This window comes from Salvelinus fontinalis, chromosome 5 (genome assembly GCF_029448725.1).
Source record: "Salvelinus fontinalis isolate EN_2023a chromosome 5, ASM2944872v1, whole genome shotgun sequence".
NCBI classification, from domain to species: Eukaryota; Metazoa; Chordata; class Actinopteri; order Salmoniformes; family Salmonidae; genus Salvelinus; species Salvelinus fontinalis.
Window position 1 is genome coordinate 18981750 of NC_074669.1, and position 20184 is coordinate 19001933.

The window sequence follows — 20184 nt, forward strand, 5'->3', positions numbered from 1 at the left end:
TACCAACATAATTAGAGCAGTAAAAATAAATGTTTTGTTATACCCAAGGTATACGGTCTGATAAACCATGGCTGTCAGCCAATCAGCATTCAGAGCTCGACCCACTCAGTTTATAATGGCAAATATACCACAGCCGCTTGGGCCTTATTGCTTAACTATAACGTACTTGTATAACATGAATGCCAGTGTGTCAATCAAATCAATCAATTCCTGGATATGCCCTGCTGTGCATCACAGCTGGGGGACCTCCCTGTGTGACTCTGTCAGAGCAAGTTCAGAGTATTGCCATCCAGTGAGAATAGAGAATATTATAGGATAAGCATATAGTTCAGTGTAGTGTTTTACTGTCCTGAAATATCAACCAAAGTCCTATTTATGGCTCTGGCATTAGCCTCTGTCACAGGCTTTCAGGCATCATGCTATTTCCATGGATACGCTGACAGGGTGAAACCGTTTCACCGTTGCAGAAGGGTATGTGTGGTATGTGTCAGAGCTGTACCGTGTCGTTGCATGACTCTGGTGTGTGCCCCCAGGGGTCCTTCATTGAACTGATTTATGACGAGTGAAATAAAAAAAGCAGGTTGGCATTTATTGTTATGAATCTTGCCCTGGAGGCATGTCTTGAGAATGGTCACTAGCTGGCACAGCCACAAAGCCATACAGTCTCATTTTAACCCTAACCACACTTCTAACTCGAAAGCCTAATCCTAACTGTAATATAAGACCCAAAAGCTAATTTTAGTTTTCATGATTTTTTACAATAAATCCAATTTTGACTTTGCAGCTGGCCCACCTGGCTGAAATCGTTCAGTTCTGCTTCCAGGGCAAGATTCATTACAATAAACGTCAACCTGCAACAAAAAATGCACCCCTGGCTAGGCCTGAATAGTGTGCAATGCAATATTACATACAATACCACAGAAAAGTAAGCAAACATAGCATGGCCACTACTGTATGTCAATGATGTAATGTAAATATCACTATCTCCTCTGAGTATTCATACATGTCAGCCATAGAGGCTTACAATCGCCGGCCTGGGCAGGCGAGCACAGACTGAAATAACCACTGATGGCACTGGCATTGTACTGAAGGATGGGCGGCCACGCCGTGGCAGGGCAGGCAGGCAGGCATTATCTCTCTATGTTGTCAACAGTCTTCAGAGGCCTTCAGGGCCAGCCAGCACCACTCAACCTTAAAATTACCAGGCGCTCCATACTGACACAGCAGCCTGAGAAAAGCGTCTATCCAGGAGCTGTTTGTCTTTACTTCAGTCTTTCCTTTCTTCAATTCATTACATAATAGTACCGAAGACCTTCAACCTCCATCCACACTCACAGAGATCCTCCTCTCCCTCTCCTTGACACGTTGCCCAGTTGATTTAAGGGTGTTTTATAGCGGTATGGGGAACTTGACGCCAACTGAAGTAGATTTTCTTGGCATTTCCTGGCTTTTCAACAGCACCGAGGCACCACTTTACGATGCTGGGGAATTACAGCATGCCCTGCGCCACTTAGCTGGATGCAATCAACTCTTAACCTGAGTTTAGAGTTAGCTATAGCTCCGGTATAATTACTTCTGAGGAGCCTGATGATACGATGGCCATAGTTCATCCTTCAGGGTAACTACATGCATTCAATCAACTAAATGTCATTTGCTTTTAATAAACTGCTCATTTATATTGTTCAGCGCTGCACACATTATGCCGGCATGTTCACATATTTGTTTGACTGATCAGGTGGCTTTTTAAAGGCCTTCCCTTTACCGTCCATGTCATCACCTTGGAAAGCACCCATCTATATTATGCTGACTCTCAATCATGAGTGTGTCGAGTGCATATCTCTGGCTGGGCTCAGTCACATTACCCTGACTACCATTCCCTAAAACTGTTAAGTGGTGTCACTTTCATCTTCATCCAGATTACTAGCTAAATAGCACAACCCCCAGAAGGATACAGAGCCAAACACAGCAGGACAATGACAGAAGTTTCATCCTTCCAGATGAACGTGGGCGAGAATTGTTTGTTTGTTCTGAGGGCTGTGAGTTACTGGAAATGCTTGAGGTTCATTGTGAGACTTATTGACTTGAGGAAATAGTGATGAGTTTAGTGGGTTCTCCTCAGAGAGCTGGCCCCTTCACCCCCTGCTCCAGATGATGGTTTCTGTAGCGGTTTGTTACTAGTAAATCTCTCTGGGTTTTAACCGGGATCTAGCTTACTAGGGACCGCTGGCCCTTGTCTTTGACAATATGATTGTGAACAGCCAGGACCTTCCACCATATTCATCTCGTGAGTATCATTGATTTCTCAGAATATAATATATATATATACTGTACATGCACTACATGACCAAAAGTATGTGGACACCTGCTCGTCAAATGTGGAGTTGGTTCCCCCTTTGCTGCTGTAACAGTCTCCACACATCTCGGATATTTTTCACTAGATGTTGTAACATTGCTGCGGGTACTTCCTTCCATTCAGAAATAAGAGCTTTAGTGAGGTTGCGCACTGATGTTTGGCAATTAGACCTGACTCGCAATCAGCCTTTAAATTCATCCCAAAGGAGTTTGATGGGGTTGAGGTCAGGGCTCGTCCATCGGACTGCCAAATGGTGAAACCAAATCAACTAATTTGAAGGGGTATGTCCACACACTTTTGTATATATAGTGTATTTTATATACTGATATAAATACCCCTTCAAATTAGTGGATTTCAGCAACGCCCTTTGCTGACAGGTCCATAAAATCGAGCACACAGCCATGCAATCTCCATAGACAAACATTGGCAGTGGAATGGCCTCGCTGAAGGGTTCAGCGCAACTCAATATTAGGAAGGTGTTCATAATGTTTTGTACACACAGAGATGGCACCACAGGGCTCAGTGGACCCTAGGGTCAGGCTGCTATTAAAGGGAAACTTCACAAATGTTCAACTTCATATTCATCATCTCCAGCAGCACCCCAACATCAACATGTGAAAATGGAGCATTTCTATGTTTTGTAGTATAAAAGGATAGAGGAAGATTAATGTTTCCAATGACGTCAGTGTGTATCATGTGATTTTTAACCAATTGTGAGTAGGCATTGCCCACTAATTGTCTACTAATTGGTTTATCATTGGAAACACTTATCTTCCTCTATTTTTCACTACAAAACATAGAAAAGCGATATTTTCACATGTTGATGTTGGGGTGCTGCTGGATATTTTTTTATTTGATTTATTTAACCTTCATTTAACTAGGCAAGTCAGTTAAAGAACAAATTCTTAGTTACAATGACGGCCTACCCCAGCCAAACCCTAACCCGGACGACGCTGGGCCAATTGTGCGCCGCCCAATGGGACTCTCAATTACGGCCGGTTGTGATACAGCCTGAAATCAAACCAGGGTCTGTAGTGACGCTAGCACTGAGATGCAGTGTCTTAGACCGCTGCGCCACTCGGAAGCCCATAGACGATCATGAATATGAAGTAGAACATTTTTAAACGTCCCTCTTAAGTTGACGGCCCATTCATTCAGTCAGTCTCCAGCCCCTCTAGTTAACAGAACCATCATAAGCCGCTTGGAGATAATGACCGCTTGGAGATAAAGATTTCTTATTCCTAATCCCGGTCTTTACATTGCTAACCCTGTAGTATACATACATGGCCTAAATCAGTGTTTCCCATCTCCAGTGCTGAAGTATCCCCATTTATTGTAGCCGTGGACAAGCACACCTGATTCAACTTGTCAACTAATCATCAAGCCCTCAATGAATTAAATGATGTATGTTTGCCCGGGGCTACAACAAAAATGTGTGCTGTTGGGGGCACTGGAGTGTCAGTCGGCAGTGCAGATTTAGGATTACATGTGGAGCTGAACCCAGGGGGACCTATAATACCAATGGCCTAGTATACATCTAACGTTTGTCACAGAAATGTGATGGCCAGAATGTTCCCTCAGAACATCAACCCTGAGGGTGATTTCTGAGTTTCCTGTGGAGATGGGGGGAGAAGGACACTGCGCTACAGAGGTTAAGGAAAGGGGGGGGGGGTAGTTAGTGGTCTTTCATGGCCTTTCTATCATTCTCATCTGTGATTTGCTATGTGGGCTCACCCTTCCTGTGTAGGGGTAAACTGATAGGACCATCAGGGCATCCTATCTCTGTCTGAGGCCCCTCAGGAGACCTGCTGCAGTCCACTCACCCTCCATTATCTCTTGACCTGTTTACGACAACTGGGCTCCATGACCATGTCTATCCACAGCAATACACTGGTAATATTATGTCCAGAAACAGGACACATCCACACAGGAAAGCATGCAAAGGGATGGATATGGAGGAGAGGACATGAGCCTTAAAGGGGCAATCTGTAGCTGCTACATCCCTCTTTGGAATTATATGTGCCCATTGATCCTTCAAGAAAATAACTTATCATGTGCTAGTTCTACTGTCGTACCCCATCAGATCCCAAAATATAGGCTTATTTTACTCCAATGTTTGTAAACAAAGTAAATGTAAACACACACTACACTATTTAGCCTCAAAACATGGTTAAAACTATCATTTTTTGATTTCATGGATGGTCAGTCCTTGCATCCATAGCTCTGTCTATGAATTTGAGAGTGGTTACATTTCTCCAGCCTCATCCCTCACATTTTTTCTCAAAACAGGGGCGGGGAAAACTTTTTGTTAATGTTTCAACTGCTGATTGCTGCTTTAAAGTCCACATTTCTCTGAAGCTGGGTTGTTCTGATCGGTGGTACTTGTTCTAATTCGTCATTTTGTCTAAAAGACAAAAGCCTTCCTTCAGAGGTTTTTTTTTGCCATTTGGAAGCATTTGTAAAACCTCATTGTTTAGATGGAGTAGGGGTTTTGTGTCCACCTTGGCTGTGTTATTTTTACTTTATTTATTTATTTAACCTTTATTTAACTAGGCAAGTCAGTTAAGAACAAATTCTTATTTACAATGACGGCCTGCCAAAGGCCTCCAGCGGGGATAGAGGCTGGGATTAAAAAATAAAAATATAAATATAGGACAAAACACACATCACGACAACACACATCTTAACTCCCCCACAGAACTCCACTCAGCCCAGGCCCATCGCTGGCATCCCAGGAAGGGCATACAGAAAGGATTAGGACCCAAATCTAGGCCAGATCACTGGAAACTTGGGGCGGTCATCTTTAAAGTTTCCTCAAGTGCAGAGCGGTTGGACTAGAGGGAACCGGCTTAACCTCCGGGGTACGGAGGGGCTGGAGGCAAAACCTCCTGGCTGAAATGGAGGGAGTTAGGGAGTACAAAACTGAAATACAGCTGAGGGATAGAAAGAGAGAGAGAGAGAGAGATTGAGATGATATGGATTGTTAACCAGAGAGGAAGGTGTCAGACACACACCTGTCTGTAGTGATGTTACTGCTGGTAATGGACGGACTTCAGCCATGCTGTTTCAGCAATTCACATCTCCTGTCAATTAGTGCTGCATCTGCCAGAGGGCTGCTGAGTCCTGACATGATGACGCTTGGCACCTCACTGCCATGCTGTTACACACAGCTTAAAACCTCTCTGTAGAGAGCAGTGTGTGTGTGCTTGCGTGCGTGCGTGCGTGCGTGCGTGCGTGCGTGCGTGTGTGCGTGTGTGTGTGTGTTTAAGCTACAATGACCAGTGGATTTAAAAAAAAAATCATTGTAGTTAATTACCATGTTTTTAGCGTTAAACTATGTAGAATATTGGCCTGTTGGAAAATACAACTCCCTACTACATTGCCAATTCAGGCTTGATCTGATTTATCTCTACAGAAACTGCACATCGAGTTCACAGAAAAAAACTAAATAATTTAATTGTTTAAAAACTGAAAAATAAGCATCATTTTGGTTAATTGCTTAGCACTACTACTCTGACCTTGCAGAGTGTGTGTGGCGTTTGCACCCTCAGCATAACGTACAGCTCCTTGGAGCTGCATGGCTGTCCTCCACTCCCAGCTGTGCTGCTGAGCTGCCTGGGTCCTTTAACAGTGCTTAAGCCGCTGCTGGGTGTTGTTTTAATGGAGAGGATATGAGGGAGATGTCTTTCAGTAGCTAGCACATAGCACAGGCCCCAGAGTAATTCTCCTTACTTGGCTACCCATCCACATCGTTCCGGCCAAACTGATGTTTCTTCTCCACGATGAGTCTGGATTTGGTTCACTCCCATACAATTTCTAGAATGTGAACACATTGTCACGATTCGGATTGGTCCCAAAGCCAGCCTGATGACATTATCAACTTCTAGGATGGGAGATTCAGACTGAATGTATGTAGCGATCGACAGAGCAGCGGAATTAAATTCAGAGTGAGTCATCAGGCAATAATTCTCCCTCTTTAATGACCCCACGCACCAGAGCCCAGAGCCCCAACACTGCCCACTGTGTTACCCCCTGTGACCCCGACACACAGACTAGCGTGTCCGAACCAGGCATTTACATGGAACTATTTTAAGCCTGGGCCAAACAAAACAGAGCCAATGTCTAAGCTAGCAGACTATCCGGACTCTCTAGGGTCCGCTGGGTCCAAACAGCCAGACTCGAGGAGCAACAAACTGTGGGCTATTTTGGGGCAAATATCTCTCCTTAAAATAATAGAATCAAATGGATCATAGACTTGTACGGAACATGCCGTTCTCCACTGTGGGTGATGATGAGAGAGGGTCACCAAAGAAAAGAGAGAGAGAACGATGGATCGAGAAAGAAATAGGGATGGAGGGATCACTAGCTCTACGTGATGGACGAGTGTGAGAGCCAGTATAGATGTAGATGATGATTATGATGATGAAGAGGAGGGGGACTGGGGGTGAGGGGCTGATCTCACTGTGGTTAACATTGATGAGCTTTGGGGCAGTAGACCTCCAGGGAAAAGTCACTTCCTATAAGCCTTTTAACTCATTTGCAGCTTATCTGTGAAGGCAATTTTTACAACCCACTTGTATTACATACTGTGTACAAGGTGTCTCTGTAAGTACTGTACTGTACAGAATAGGCCTACAGTATATGTCATTCTTCAGCCAGCCACAAATAATTGGCATAACTGATAATGGCTATTAATAATGTCAGTATTTTGGTCCATCTCATGACCCCCTTGCCCCTTCTGAAGTTACAGGCCTGTGTCACTTCCATAAACGCTGTTGGGACAGATATAGGGCCTCTCTATAACACTCTTGGGACAGATATACTGTAGTGTCTCTCTCTTTCCAGCCTCACCATCCAATTCACTTAATGCCACTGTAACAATTCCCCCTGATGTCATAAAGGACAGACCACTTTCAATGGGACATATTACAAAGGAATATCAAAGCCATACTTCAAACAAAGAAAAGTAAAGAATATCATTAATAAATAAAGTGGATTGTGAGATACATTCTAAATCAAATACACAGATTATACAGATGAGCTTTCACACATTTATAATCCAAGAGCATAGTCACACACACACACACACACACACACACACACACACACACACACACACACACACACACACACACACACACACACACACACACACTTAGCATCACTTTCCAACTCCCATAAGTCGTCACATGGAATGGGATGACCTCTTCACTTACTATAATGAAAATATCTAAACAGCAGGTCTGATCTGGGAGGAAAAAAAGAACAAGCACTGAATAACTGGTCTATTTAAAGCTTTCCCTCAGACACATGGGCCAGGCAGCACAGAGCATAGAAAAACAATGAGAGAAAGTAAAAGTTCTCTCCATCCCACAACAGTGACAGACTCTAAACCACATTAACTAGTCAATACAGAGGAGAAAGCTCCCCCAAAAACGACATTCAGCACTCACACAGCCCAGAGGGCACATTCATCACACCCAAACATGCAGGCTACAATAAGGGATAAAGCCTCTTTTCAAAGGAGCAACTGATGATTCATCTACATTACCATTGGCTAAGCCTGTTTGCCCAAACAAAGCTTAGAATAAGATTACAGAGGATGAATCAAAGCCCCTTTCCAAGTTTGATTCATTTTTCCTTTCGTTGAAGTACAGAAGTAATTCCAGGAAATACAGTGCAGGCAGTTAAGATGACCTGGTTTCAAAACATGCAAGACACTGACTATGAGAACACACAGTAGGCTATGATGTGAATGCTGACAGATGACCGTGTGACACAAACAGTGGCATGACGTCACTCACCTTGGCCCTGATGACGGAGCTCTTCTGGTAGAAGCAGCACAGGGCTGCAGTCAAGGTACTCAGAATGTTGCATCTCTCTGACATCTTCCACACCTTTCAGTTAACTCGCAAAAACAGCCTCACAAACAAATCTTGGCATCAAAAAAGCACAGAGATTCTCAATTAGCCTTCACCTCTGTCACACTGAGGGGGTGAGCATTGCAGCACCTTACTCTGTGGCTCTCTCTCGTCTCTTTTTCAGTCTAAGCAGCCCTGCTGTCTGTGCTCTACACGGTGAACACACTAATCCATGCTGCTTCACGCAGTCCCGGAGCTCCATGTATGGAGCGGTGGAAACTCCATGTGATCTTGCTCTCCCACTAATAAAGTCAGAGCCAGCTGGGAGGGCACTGCCTCTACTGCCTCTGGCTCTACCGAGACTAACCCCCGCAGCCCCTCTTACCACTGGCTGAGTTTAGAGGGAGGGGAGAGAGAGGAGGGGAGAAGCTCCTGTGTGTTCTTCTGAAGCCCAGTACCCTACCAACAGTGCTGCTCTGATTAACACCGCCACCATAAACATGCTGGGTGATTCTTCTGTTCTTTTAACTCACTGCTGTTTTGATCTGTGAAGGTCTTTTTTCATACTTGATCTAATACTAAATCGGTCAGACATAATCTGTGTTGTTGAACAGAGAAATAGGCAAATTGTCTTGTTTCTCAGTCTATATTTTATTTGTCTCTCTGAACGACCATTGAGCAGAATGTAGTAGTACACAGATGTGGAGCAAGGAGGGAAGCAGGAGTAGTGATGAGTGACAAGATACATATTCACTGGGGTCAGAGCTATGTCTCTGTGTCCTTCAATGCTAAGGCCACTTAACTTCAGTCAGAGAGATGGTTGGAGTATAACTGAGCATGTCCAGAAGACTGTATTCTTCATTAGAAAGCAATGGCACTTAGCAGGTGCTTTTACCCAAATGACTTACAGGGCAATGACTGCATACATATTATGTCGGTGGATCCTGCAGGGAATTGAACCTATGACCTTGATGTTGTGAAAACTGTTACTGACTGAGCCACACTGGCGCAACAGATGGTGGTGCGGACGGCCCAGTACATCACTGGGGCAGAGCTCCCTGCCACCTAGGACCTCTATACCAGGCGGTGTGAGAAGAAGGTCTGCAAAATTGTCAAATACCCCAGCCACCCAAGTCATAGACTGTTCACTCTGTTCACACCTGAACTGCTTCTACCCCAAAGACTGCTGAACAGTTCATCAAATGGCTACCAAATGGCTGACACACACACACACACACACACACACACACACACACACACACACACACACACACACACACACACACACACACACACACACACACACACACACACACACACACACACACACACACACACACACACACACACACACATATTGACGCCACACACACACACAAACACATTTTCACACTCTTCACATATGCTGCAGCTACTGTGTTTGTTATCTATCCTGTTGCCTAATTACATTTACCCCTACCTACGTGTACATATTACCTCAATGACCTCGTAACCCTGCACATTGACTCAGTACCGGTACTCCTTGTACAGTTTTTACAGTAGCTTCGTTATTGTTATTTATTGTTACTATTTTCCAATTATATTAGCTAATTTTCATACTTTTTAGCTCTGCATTGTTTGGAAAGGGCTCGTAATTAAGCATTTCACAGTCAAGTCTCCATCTGTTGTATTCGGCGCATGTGACAAATAACATTTGATTTGACACAGAACCACTTTTCGTCAACTTCCCAAGTAATGCTGACAGATTGGAATGTCAACCACTTCAACAACTACAGGAATTGACCAACCACATTTCATTAGCGTTGGGCTCTCAGCTGTTCAGGGAATGTTTGGTTGGACCTCCAATACCATGATATCAGCTGACGTCCTAATGTGTGAGCGGTAAAATCCTGCTTAATTCAGTTGTCCGTTGAAAAAGCTTTAGGGAAACTTACAGCCTATTACCGGCATGTGGGGAAAAAAGCCAGATTGCTAGACGGATGAAAATATACTATAGCAATCATTAGATACAGCCTCACAGGACTGGCTTGCTTCAGCCCTATGAATCAGAGATAAGGTCCAACTACAGGTGAGGGGGAGTGAGAACTGACTGACTAATTATGCAGATGTGTGACAGTGAATGACTGCAATGCATACTGCTGCTCATCCATTTACACAATGTCTAAAAAGAAGGAAATCTGCCATTTTGAATCTATGTAAAGTGATTACTCTCTTAAGTAAGTTCTACTCCATCTATCTCCAAGATGCCTCTGGAGCACATCTGGGGCTCTTCAGGACAAATCAGTCATCCATATGCTTTGTTTTCATGTTGTATAATAGTTTTAAGTGGTCCTCTCTGTCTTGCATTATTCATAAATCTGTTGTAAGAACAAAAAACTCAGCCCGTTGTAACCGCACTGGGAAAGGGTCAGGGGGTCCAATGAGTGCGGGAGTGTAATTACCCAAGAGCCATTAAGAAATGCAAACAGTTGGCTATTTATCGGCTGGGTTCCATTCCTCTGCCTCCGAAACGCTCATAAAGTGTAAACAAAGACATTAGGGAAGGCAGGCTGGCTCCCTCTTCTCTACACAGTGCAGAAATGCTTTCCCGCAGGAAACACATCAAACAAGTTAATTGCTTTCATTAAAACCCCAGAAGACTGCCTGCCCCTGGGAAAGAGAGGAACCTGTTAGAGAGTTTTCACAAGCTTCAAATTACCAGCTTTAAGTAAAGTACTCCCCAAAATACACACATTTATTTCTCTAGACAAGTGGAATGGAGGAACAGCCAACTCAGAATTTTTTACTTTTGACTGACATCCAGTTGACCTGTATTCTAATTGTAATTGTATTACACCTTTATTTAACCAGACAAGTCAACTAAGAACAAATTGTTATTTAACAACAAACAACTATGTAAGACAGAACAGACAAAAGATACTGGAAACAGCGCAAATAGAACCTTAAACAAACAGTGCATGTGTAGGATGAGGAACTCAACTCGAGGAAGTCCGGGGAGGCAGGAGGAGCAGGTAGCTGACTAGTGGTGGCTGTTCAGCAGCCTGATGGTCTGGGGGTAGAAGCTATTGGCCAGTCAGCTAGTTTTAGCCATGATGCTCCTGTTCTACTGAGTGATTGAAGCGGGGAGAACAGCCCGTGGCTGAGGTCCCTGATGATCTTCTTGGCCTTCCTGCAACACCTGGTGTTGTAGGTGTCCTGGAGGGCAGGCAGTGGGCACCCAATGGTTTGTCAGCTGAGCGTACCACCCTCTGTAGTGCCTTGCGGTCTGCCGCGGTGGAGTTGCTGTACCGGGCTGTGGTGCAGCCCGACAGTATGCTCTCGATGGTGCTCCTGTAGAACACTGTGAGGGTCCTCGGAGACAGGCTGAATTTCTTCAGCCTCCAGAAGTTGAAGAGTCGCTGTCGTGCCTTCTTCACCACGGTGTCTGTGTTTTGACCATTTCAGCTCCTCTGAGACGTGTACGCCGAGAAATGTGAGGTTTTTCCCGTCTCCACGGCGGCCCCGTTGATGAGGATGGGGGCGTGCCCCACCTGGTTCCTTCTGAAGTCCACAATCAGCTCCTTTGTTTTGCTGACGTGGAGGGAGAGGTTTTTTTACTTGGCACCACACCATCAGAGTACCTACCTCCTCCATGTATGCCATCTCATCGTTGTTGGTAAACAGACCTACTACTGTCCCGTCTCAGCAAACTTGATGATGGAGTTGGAACGGTGTGAGGCCACACAGTCGTGGGTATACAGGGAGTACAGGAGGGGACTGAGGACGCATCCTTGTGGGGCTCATGATGGACTGTCATTTGTCAGTTGCATAGGGAAGAGTTCAGTCCCAGGGCTGTGAGCTTTGTGGTGAGCTTAGAGGGCACTATGGTACTGAAGGCTGAGCTGTAGGCAATGAACAGCAACCTCACATATGCATTCCTCTTGTCCAGGTGGTTGAGGGCAGTGTGCAGTGCAATGGTGTTTGTGTCGTCCGTGGATCTGTCAGGGCGGTAGGTGAAGTGGAGAGGGTTGAGTGTCTCGGGAGGGAGGAGGTGATGTGGTCTTTGACTAGCCTCTCTAAGCACTTCATGATGACAGAAGTGAGTGCTACGGGTCGGTAGTCATTCATTTCAATTACTTTACTATTCTTGGACACGAGCATAGAGGTAGATGGATATAGAGCCAGATGGATATAGAGACAGATGGATATAGAGACAGATGGAAGTGTGCACCCAAGCATCAGTAAGTGATTCAGTCATCAGAATGCATTTAGCATGTCAGTGACACTGATGATGACAACGCTGTGATGAAAGGTGAGACACACAACACTAACGCTGGCACAGAACCAAAGAGCAGTATTGACCAGTACGGCACATCACATACAACATCCACATTTGTCTCTTGGTCATTTCTAAAAGATCTACAAACTGTGTGTAATGTCTGTCTGTCCTTTAGGAAACTACAATGGAAAACACAAATACCATTTCCCTGGAAAGCATATTGGCACATCTTTTAATTCAACTCCAGAAAATAAAAAGATAACAACAGACTATCAAGAGATTGACTGGAATTATAAGTGCACTTCAATACTGTCTGTCCAGATGTTCTGCTGTGTAATAAATTATACTGTAGTACTTCAATCAAACCACTAGAGATTGCCATTTCTCTTACATTGTGGTAGAATGAACTGTGGACTCTGTGGCTGCATTTACACAGACAGCCCAATTCGGATCGTATGCCCAATTATTGTCAAAAGAGCTGATCTGATTTGCCAAGAGATGCAATTAGTGAAAAAAATATCAGAAATGGGCTGCCTGTGAAAATGCAGCCCAAGACCCTGCTGAAGGGCAGAACTTAGTTCTAACAAGTCTAGGATACAGCCAGGTACAGTAGGTAGGCCCACTGTAGGTAGGAACAACAGGGAGAGATGAAGGACAGCCATTTGCCTGAGGTAGATGACGGAGCTATCCTGAGGGGGTCACTGTCACTGGTACTTGGGTTTTATGGATCCCAACCTCATAAACCTGCTGGCATCTGCCTCTAACTGGGAGCAGCTAACTGTTACACAGTCTGTGTAATGCCTCAATCACACATGTGCTGCATATCCTAGCCACACCATATGCACATTATGTATGAATGTTCCTATTTAGAAGTATTGTCAGAAATCCAAACTTATAATGTCTTTGCAGTTCTGGCAATTTCTTTCTTTCTCAATTGGCAAGTCAATCTCTCTAACCCCTGGGAAATTGACACTGCTGGCTATTTCCCTGAACTCAATATTATTCTCCTTATCTGCAAGATCACTTAAACTCCACAGTCTTTGACCTTGCAGTAGAAAATGTTTTACGTGCTGGGCAAATTCATTTACTTGGTATTGTTGAAGATGATAGGACTGCAATCCTACATACAGGCTGTCTAGTCTGGTGAGTTGTCAGACTGTCAGATCTCACCCTGCCTGTCACAAATATTTCTGTGTGTATTTCTGCAGGCTGTGCGTGCTGTTCTGTGCTGTGCAGGCCACATGGAGGGCCAAAAGGGTCTTCATCTGGTGTTTAGCAAGGGCTGGATATCTCACAGGAGGCACAGAGAGCCATTGTTCCCTTTAAAGCTCTTTCATAAGCAGTTAGCTGCTTACTGTTCAGCAGGTTCTAAGAGGAGGAGAGAGAGAGAGGCTGTGTTAATGCCTCGTGTGAAAAGAAGTAAAGAAATCCCTTCATCGGGGGCCCGGGGAGACCAACAGGTCAAACAATCCACTAGGCCTGATGTTCTCCATCCTGTCTTTTCTTGTCCTCCTGTTCTTCTCTTTCACTCTCATGCTCTCTCTTTCCATTCTTCTCACTCCGTCACTCTCAATCAGTCTTTCACGCTATACCCCTCTTCTCTTCTACACTCCAGCCACTGGGCAAAAACTGGTTCAATCAACGTTGCTTCTACGTCATTTTAACCAAAAAAATAAACGCGATGACTTTGAATCAATGTGGAAATCTCATTGGATTTGCAAAAAGTCATCAACGTAAGGCCATATTGAATTTTTTTCGCCCAAATTTGAACCTAAATCCAATGACATGGTGACTTTTTTGGTTGATTTCACGTTGAATTAGTTGACAACTCAACCAAATGTGAATCAAAACTAGACGTTGAACTGAAGAATCTACTGGAGTAGCAGGTGTCTCTGGGCCTGGCCCTTTGTCCTCATCTGACACCCTTTTCTCTTTGTGACTGCATCTCTGAGTCACTCTGACACTTAGTCTCAATATAATCCATGCAGAGACACATGACCATGATATCAAACCTGTTTCTCATAAACACCACACACTCCCAGAGGGAGAAGTTGGGCTCCATCCAGCAAAAAAGTTGTATTTTTAGGCATTGAGTCTTTTTTGAACAATGTCCACTCTCCCGCCTTCTAGATTGGCTTTGAAGATAGTAGCCATGTGAACTTGGAGGCAAAACAACACGACTTTCACAAAGAACAGTTTGAAGCTACACTGCTGCTACATTCAGTCATTCTGTTGCATTGTCTCTCTAGTCCACCCATCTAAACCACTATCCCAGTGGTTGGTTGCAGTAGGATTGTGGGTATTACCCTGACCAGCTCCGTGTTGCAACACGGGTCACTTACCCACAGGAAATTACTTTGGCACATCGGCCTTTGATGTTTCCTGTTCATGTGTGGCAAACATTCATTGTTGTTTCAATAGCTTGTTAATTTAAGGCCCAGCTGGGTGGAAAAACAAACACACCTGGATGGGCTGTGTTGAGGTGTGGAGCTCACAGTAACAGTGGCTAAAGTATCATGGGCGTTATGTAAGGCCTGGGCCAGACAGAGCAGTTCAGCAGGAAGGCCCCACACACAGCAGCTGGATCTCCAACCAAAACAATGGGAGAGATATTAACAGGAGGTGCTCTAGTCTGCTGTACTCCTGCGGTCCTCTGCACTGTGGCTGCCCAGAATAACACAGTTGGATGAGTCTGTTGGAGGCGGGCTGTGCTTCGTCGGGCCTCTCTAGTGTTGGTTAAACACCACAGGAGAAACTCTACACTACTACCCTGAATCTAGTGATACTCACCTCGGAGTTTGTGTGTGTTTATTTAATTTTTTATTTTATTTCACCTTTATTTAACCAGGTAGGCCAGTTGAGAACAAGTTCTCATTTACAACTGCGACCTGGCCAAGATAACGCAAAGCAGCGTGACAAAAAACAACACAGAGTTACACATAGGATAAACAGAAGTACAGTCAATAACACAAAAGTCTATATACAGTGTGTGCAAATGGCATGAGGAGGTAAGGCAATAAATAGGCCATAGTAGCGAAGTAATTACAATTTAGCAAATTAACACTGGAGTGATAGATGTGCAGATGATGATGTGCAAGTAGAAATACTGGTGTGCAAAAAAGTAAATAAAAACAATATGGGGATGAGATAGGTAGATTGGATGGGCTATTTACAGATGGGCTGATGTTTAAAGTGTGTGTGTGTGTGTGTGCGTGCGTGCGTGCGTGCGTGCGTACGTGCGTGCGTGTAAGTGTACAGTACCAGTCAAAAGTTTGGACAAAACTATTCATTCAAGGGTTTTTCTTTATTTTTTACTATTTTCTATATTGTATAATAATAGTAAAGACGTCAAAACTATGAAATAACACATACGGAATCATGTAGTAACCAAAAAAGTGTTAAACACATCAAAATATATTTTATATTTGAGAGTCTTCAAAGTAGCCACCCTTTACCTTGATGACAGCTTTGCACACTCTTGGCATTCTCTCAACCAGCTTCATGAGGTAGCCACCTGGAATGCATTTCAATTAACAAGTGTGCCTTGTTAGCAGTTCATTTGTGGAATTAATTTTTTTCTTAATGTGTTTGAGCCAATCGAAGGTAGGGGTGGTATACAGATTTTTGGTAAACGACCAAGTCCATATTTTGGCAAGAACAGCTCAAATAAGCAAAGACAAATGACAGTCCATCATTACTTTAAGAGATTAAGGTCAGTTACCTCTGCTGCAGAGGATACGTTCATTAGAGTTACCAGCCTCAGAAATTTCAACCCAAATAAATGCTTCACAGAGTTCAAGTAACAGACACATCTCAACCTCAACTGTTTCAGAGGAGACTGGTGAATCAGGCCTTCATGTTCAAATTGGGGCAAAGAAACCACTACTATCAGAGGGGTTGGGTTAAATGCAGAAGACACATTTCAGTTGAATTTATTCAGTTGGACAACTGACTAGGTATTTCCCTTTTTAAAGGACACCAATAAGAAGAAGAGACTTGCTATGGCCAAAAAACACGAGCAATGGAAATTAGACGGGTGGAAATCTGTCCTTTGGTCTGATGATTTTTGGTTCCAACCACCATGTCTTTGTGAGATGCAGACTGGGTGAACGGATGATCTCCGTATGTGTGGTTCCCACCGTGAATCATGGAGGAGGAGGTGTGATGGTGTGGGTGTGCTTTGCTGGTGACACTGTCAGTGATTTATTTATAATTGAAGGCACACTTAACCAGCATGGCAACCAGAGCATTCTGCAGCGATACACCATCCCATCTTGTTTGCGCTTAGTGAGACTATCATTTGTTTTTCAACAGGACAAGGACCCAAAACAATCCTCCATGCTGGGTAAGGGCTATTTGACCAAGAAGGAGAGTGACAGAGTGCTGCATCAGATGACCTGGTTTCCACAATCACCCGACCTCAACAAAATTGAGATGGTTTGGGATGAGTTGGACCGCAGAGTGAAGAAAAAACAGCCAACAAGTGCTCAGCATATGTGGGAACTCCTTCAAGACTGTTGGAAAAGCATTCCTCATGAAGCTGGTTGAGAGAATTCCAAGAGTGTGCAAAGCTGTCATCAAGGCAAAAGGTGGCTACTTTGAAGAATTGTTTGTTTAACACTTTTGGTTACTACATGATTTCATACGTGTTATTTCATAGCTTTTATGTCTTCACTATTATTCTACAATGTAGAAAAGAGTAAAGATAAAGAAAAACCTCAGTTGCACCCTCATCTGGGTAATCCCTCTGGGGTGAGCTGAGATGAGGACAGGGCTCAGCATTTGGGATGTTTCATCCTCATATAACACTTTCTGTCATCAACCTGAGTCAGACAAGGCTGGCAGCTCTCTCCAACATCACAATTAGTAATGAGGGAAGATGTGGTCCATGTGCTTGCCTGTTCCAACATGTTGAGGTGACTGAATGAGCATGAATGAATGGAGATGGTAGTGACAGAATTCATATTTGACATAAAGGGTAGATAACAATGGACTGAAGAACTGAGTTTCTGATTTGGGCCAATTTCTCTTTTCTAAGGCATATTGAGCCAGTGCCCTGAGTAGTCAATAGGCGGAGGGTAGCATCATTTGTCTGATTCTCTGTAATAATGGTGGAAATAATAATAATGACTTTTATTTTGTAAAGTGGTTTCTTGCATCAAACAACACAACATTTTCAGTCACCACCTTGTCTGAAGGACAAGTGGATAAACAGGTTAATGTCAAGCCCTGCATGCTTTTTCCAACGTCTCATGGAATGTTGGCCTTCATTGAACACCAGACATTTGCTGCTACTGTAAGCTGAATGATAGAACAGCTGTTCAAATGTTATGGGATGCATTTTTCTCCATTGTTTTGGTAGGCCTACATTATGATCAAACAGCCACAGGAGCCTACTTGGCCACAGTTAAAACTGTAACTTAAAGCGGATACATCCTCAGTGTTTACTGTAAACGTACGCTGGAAGTTGCACGCCATTTTTATGTTCAAGTTAGCGCTCAGCAGATCTGAAATTTGCTCAGGTGTCAAAACATCGGTAGTAGGTAGTCCTAACCGCTACTTAGCTTATTCAAGACCGTTTCAAAACACAACACTGCCCCTTTAAGACATAAAAAAAGCTATTTACCTGACTTGCTTCTAAAGATGGCTAGAAATGCACAAACTTTATGCTCTTGTAGGAAGCAACCAGAAATTATCTATAAATGGGCTAATAACTCACTAACTAGCAAAGAATATGAACAAAAGTGCACAGCTGGCTACATGCAGCCCCTGGTTTGATCTCAAAACAAGCGCATTGAGTTCAAAGTGAATGGCACAGATCCATATATGGCAATGGCTATTTGCATATAGGCCTACTGCACCGATGATTGGTTATGGCGCACCGGTCTGTGTAGAGTCTGGGCCTGAGTCATGCCTGTCAATGCAATAGAATCCTACTCCATTGCGCTCTGCCTACAAGAAAATCTCTTGCATAGGTAGTTTTATTTTCCGAATGTTACATTGAAAGTGGCTAATATTGCATTGATTCGAGCACAATTCCCACAGTAAAGCGAAAAGTTGATAGTGTTAACTAAAGAGGAAAACTCTAGAAAGTGAAGGGAAGTTCAATCTCGTGCATCTCTGCGTAGGCTGATATTTCATCTGTCCAAGGGGAGCTGGCGCAGCTTTATAGGGAACATTGCCTACTACCCTAGTGAGGTAGCAGAGCTGTGTATGTGTTCATGAAAGGCTGCCATGGCACCTGATATGAGAGCTGTTTGCACTCCTGACCTGCATGTGAAGAACCACTATGTTTGCTTTTCACACTGACCTGAGAGCATCCTATCGTATGAGGCAAGCAGCCCAGGGTATTAGTGACAGTGGGTGAGGGGAAAAAGGGAAGGAGTGGGTGAATGAGCATGTGTGTGAAAGAGAGTTGTCAGGCGTGTGGTATCAGAACACACAGACCTCAGTCACCACTCAAGGCCAATCACAGTGAGCAGGGACACAGGTGAAAGTAATGGGAAATATGATTTGGTCGATACATTGACCTACTTCTGAGACAAAGTGCCTCGTAGCCTGGAGAGAAATTAGATTAGTGTACTAGATAGAGGACATTTCCACCGCTCGCTCGTCATTTTCCTTTTGAGGCTTTTTGACAGCCTCCCCCTTAGAGAGAGTAGAATAATTTATGCTCACAGCAACCTTACATAAAGAGGAATTATAGCTAGAGCCAAAATCAGTTACTTGGCTACTAAACATGTACTATACAAAAAACGTTTAGAGCACTAGATTTTTAAAAAGTCTAAAGAGAAATGTCTCTCTTCTTGGTGGAAATGGAACATTGTTCCACATCGTTTCCATCTAAGAGACACTCCTTTCTACCCAAGTGGTCTCTGCTACTTTTTAACCAAAGAGACGTTACTCCACTGAAGATGTTACTCAGCTCCTTAGTTACATATGAGTACAGTGTGGCTCCTTCTGAGACAAAACACAACAAAACTAGTGATTACAATCTCCTGTCTGCCTACTGTTTTCCTGTGGCATTGCGATAATAGTTGAGAGCTTATGAGGGTTATGTCTGGATCTTCACTCCTTTACAAACAAATGCCCCTTTCTCTCTCTAACCAATGGGTATACTAGATGATGTCTACACAGGAAACAAAGCTTGAAGAGGACACTTTTACACAGCTAACCTTTATGAACTGAATGGTCAACCTGTCTGGAGAACAAAAAGTTAAACCTCTTGTCAAAAGAATAGTGTGTTACAAAACATGACATCATCAGACCTTATAACTCAAACACACATGTACACACACACACACATACTGTACACACATCATGTCTTCTCCATATATACTGTACATATTTACTGTCTTAATCTATCTTTCTTTGCATCTCTATAAAATCCTGGAAAAATAAACCAAGACACTTCATTTCCTTGATGTCAGATCAACATCTTGTGTCAGAGGTCCCTGAGTGCTACTAGCATTCTCACACCTCAGAGTTACAAAACTAGTCTCAACTGTTTTGTAGGAATTAGTGTCATATCAACTTCAAAAAGCTGAACTATATCCTTACAGTATTTGTTGTCTGGTAGAAAACGTAAACCTGTATGACTGGTCTTGTCAGTCCTGACTAAAACACCATTCAGATAAGTGATGAATCAAACCTCAATATTTCTGACCGCTTCTGAATCAGTTGAAAAATAAAGTGAGATAACAAAACAATAG

General features: G+C 43.6%; 1 protein-coding gene across 4 annotated transcripts in view; it reads right to left on the minus strand.

Annotated features, from left to right (window-relative positions):
- LOC129855260 (breast cancer anti-estrogen resistance protein 3-like) overlaps positions 1 to 20184 on the minus strand; it is a 101942-nt gene that overhangs the window by 13626 nt on the left and 68132 nt on the right. The window contains exon 1 of one of the 4 annotated variants that reach the window (XM_055922721.1): positions 8158 to 8584. The exons of the other annotated variants lie outside the window; for them this stretch is intronic. Coding sequence (XP_055778696.1) covers positions 8158 to 8241 — 84 coding nt within the window. The 5' untranslated portion in view covers positions 8242 to 8584. Of the gene's footprint in view, positions 1 to 8157; positions 8585 to 20184 lie in introns of those variants that run through there. 4 annotated transcript variants of the gene reach the window in all.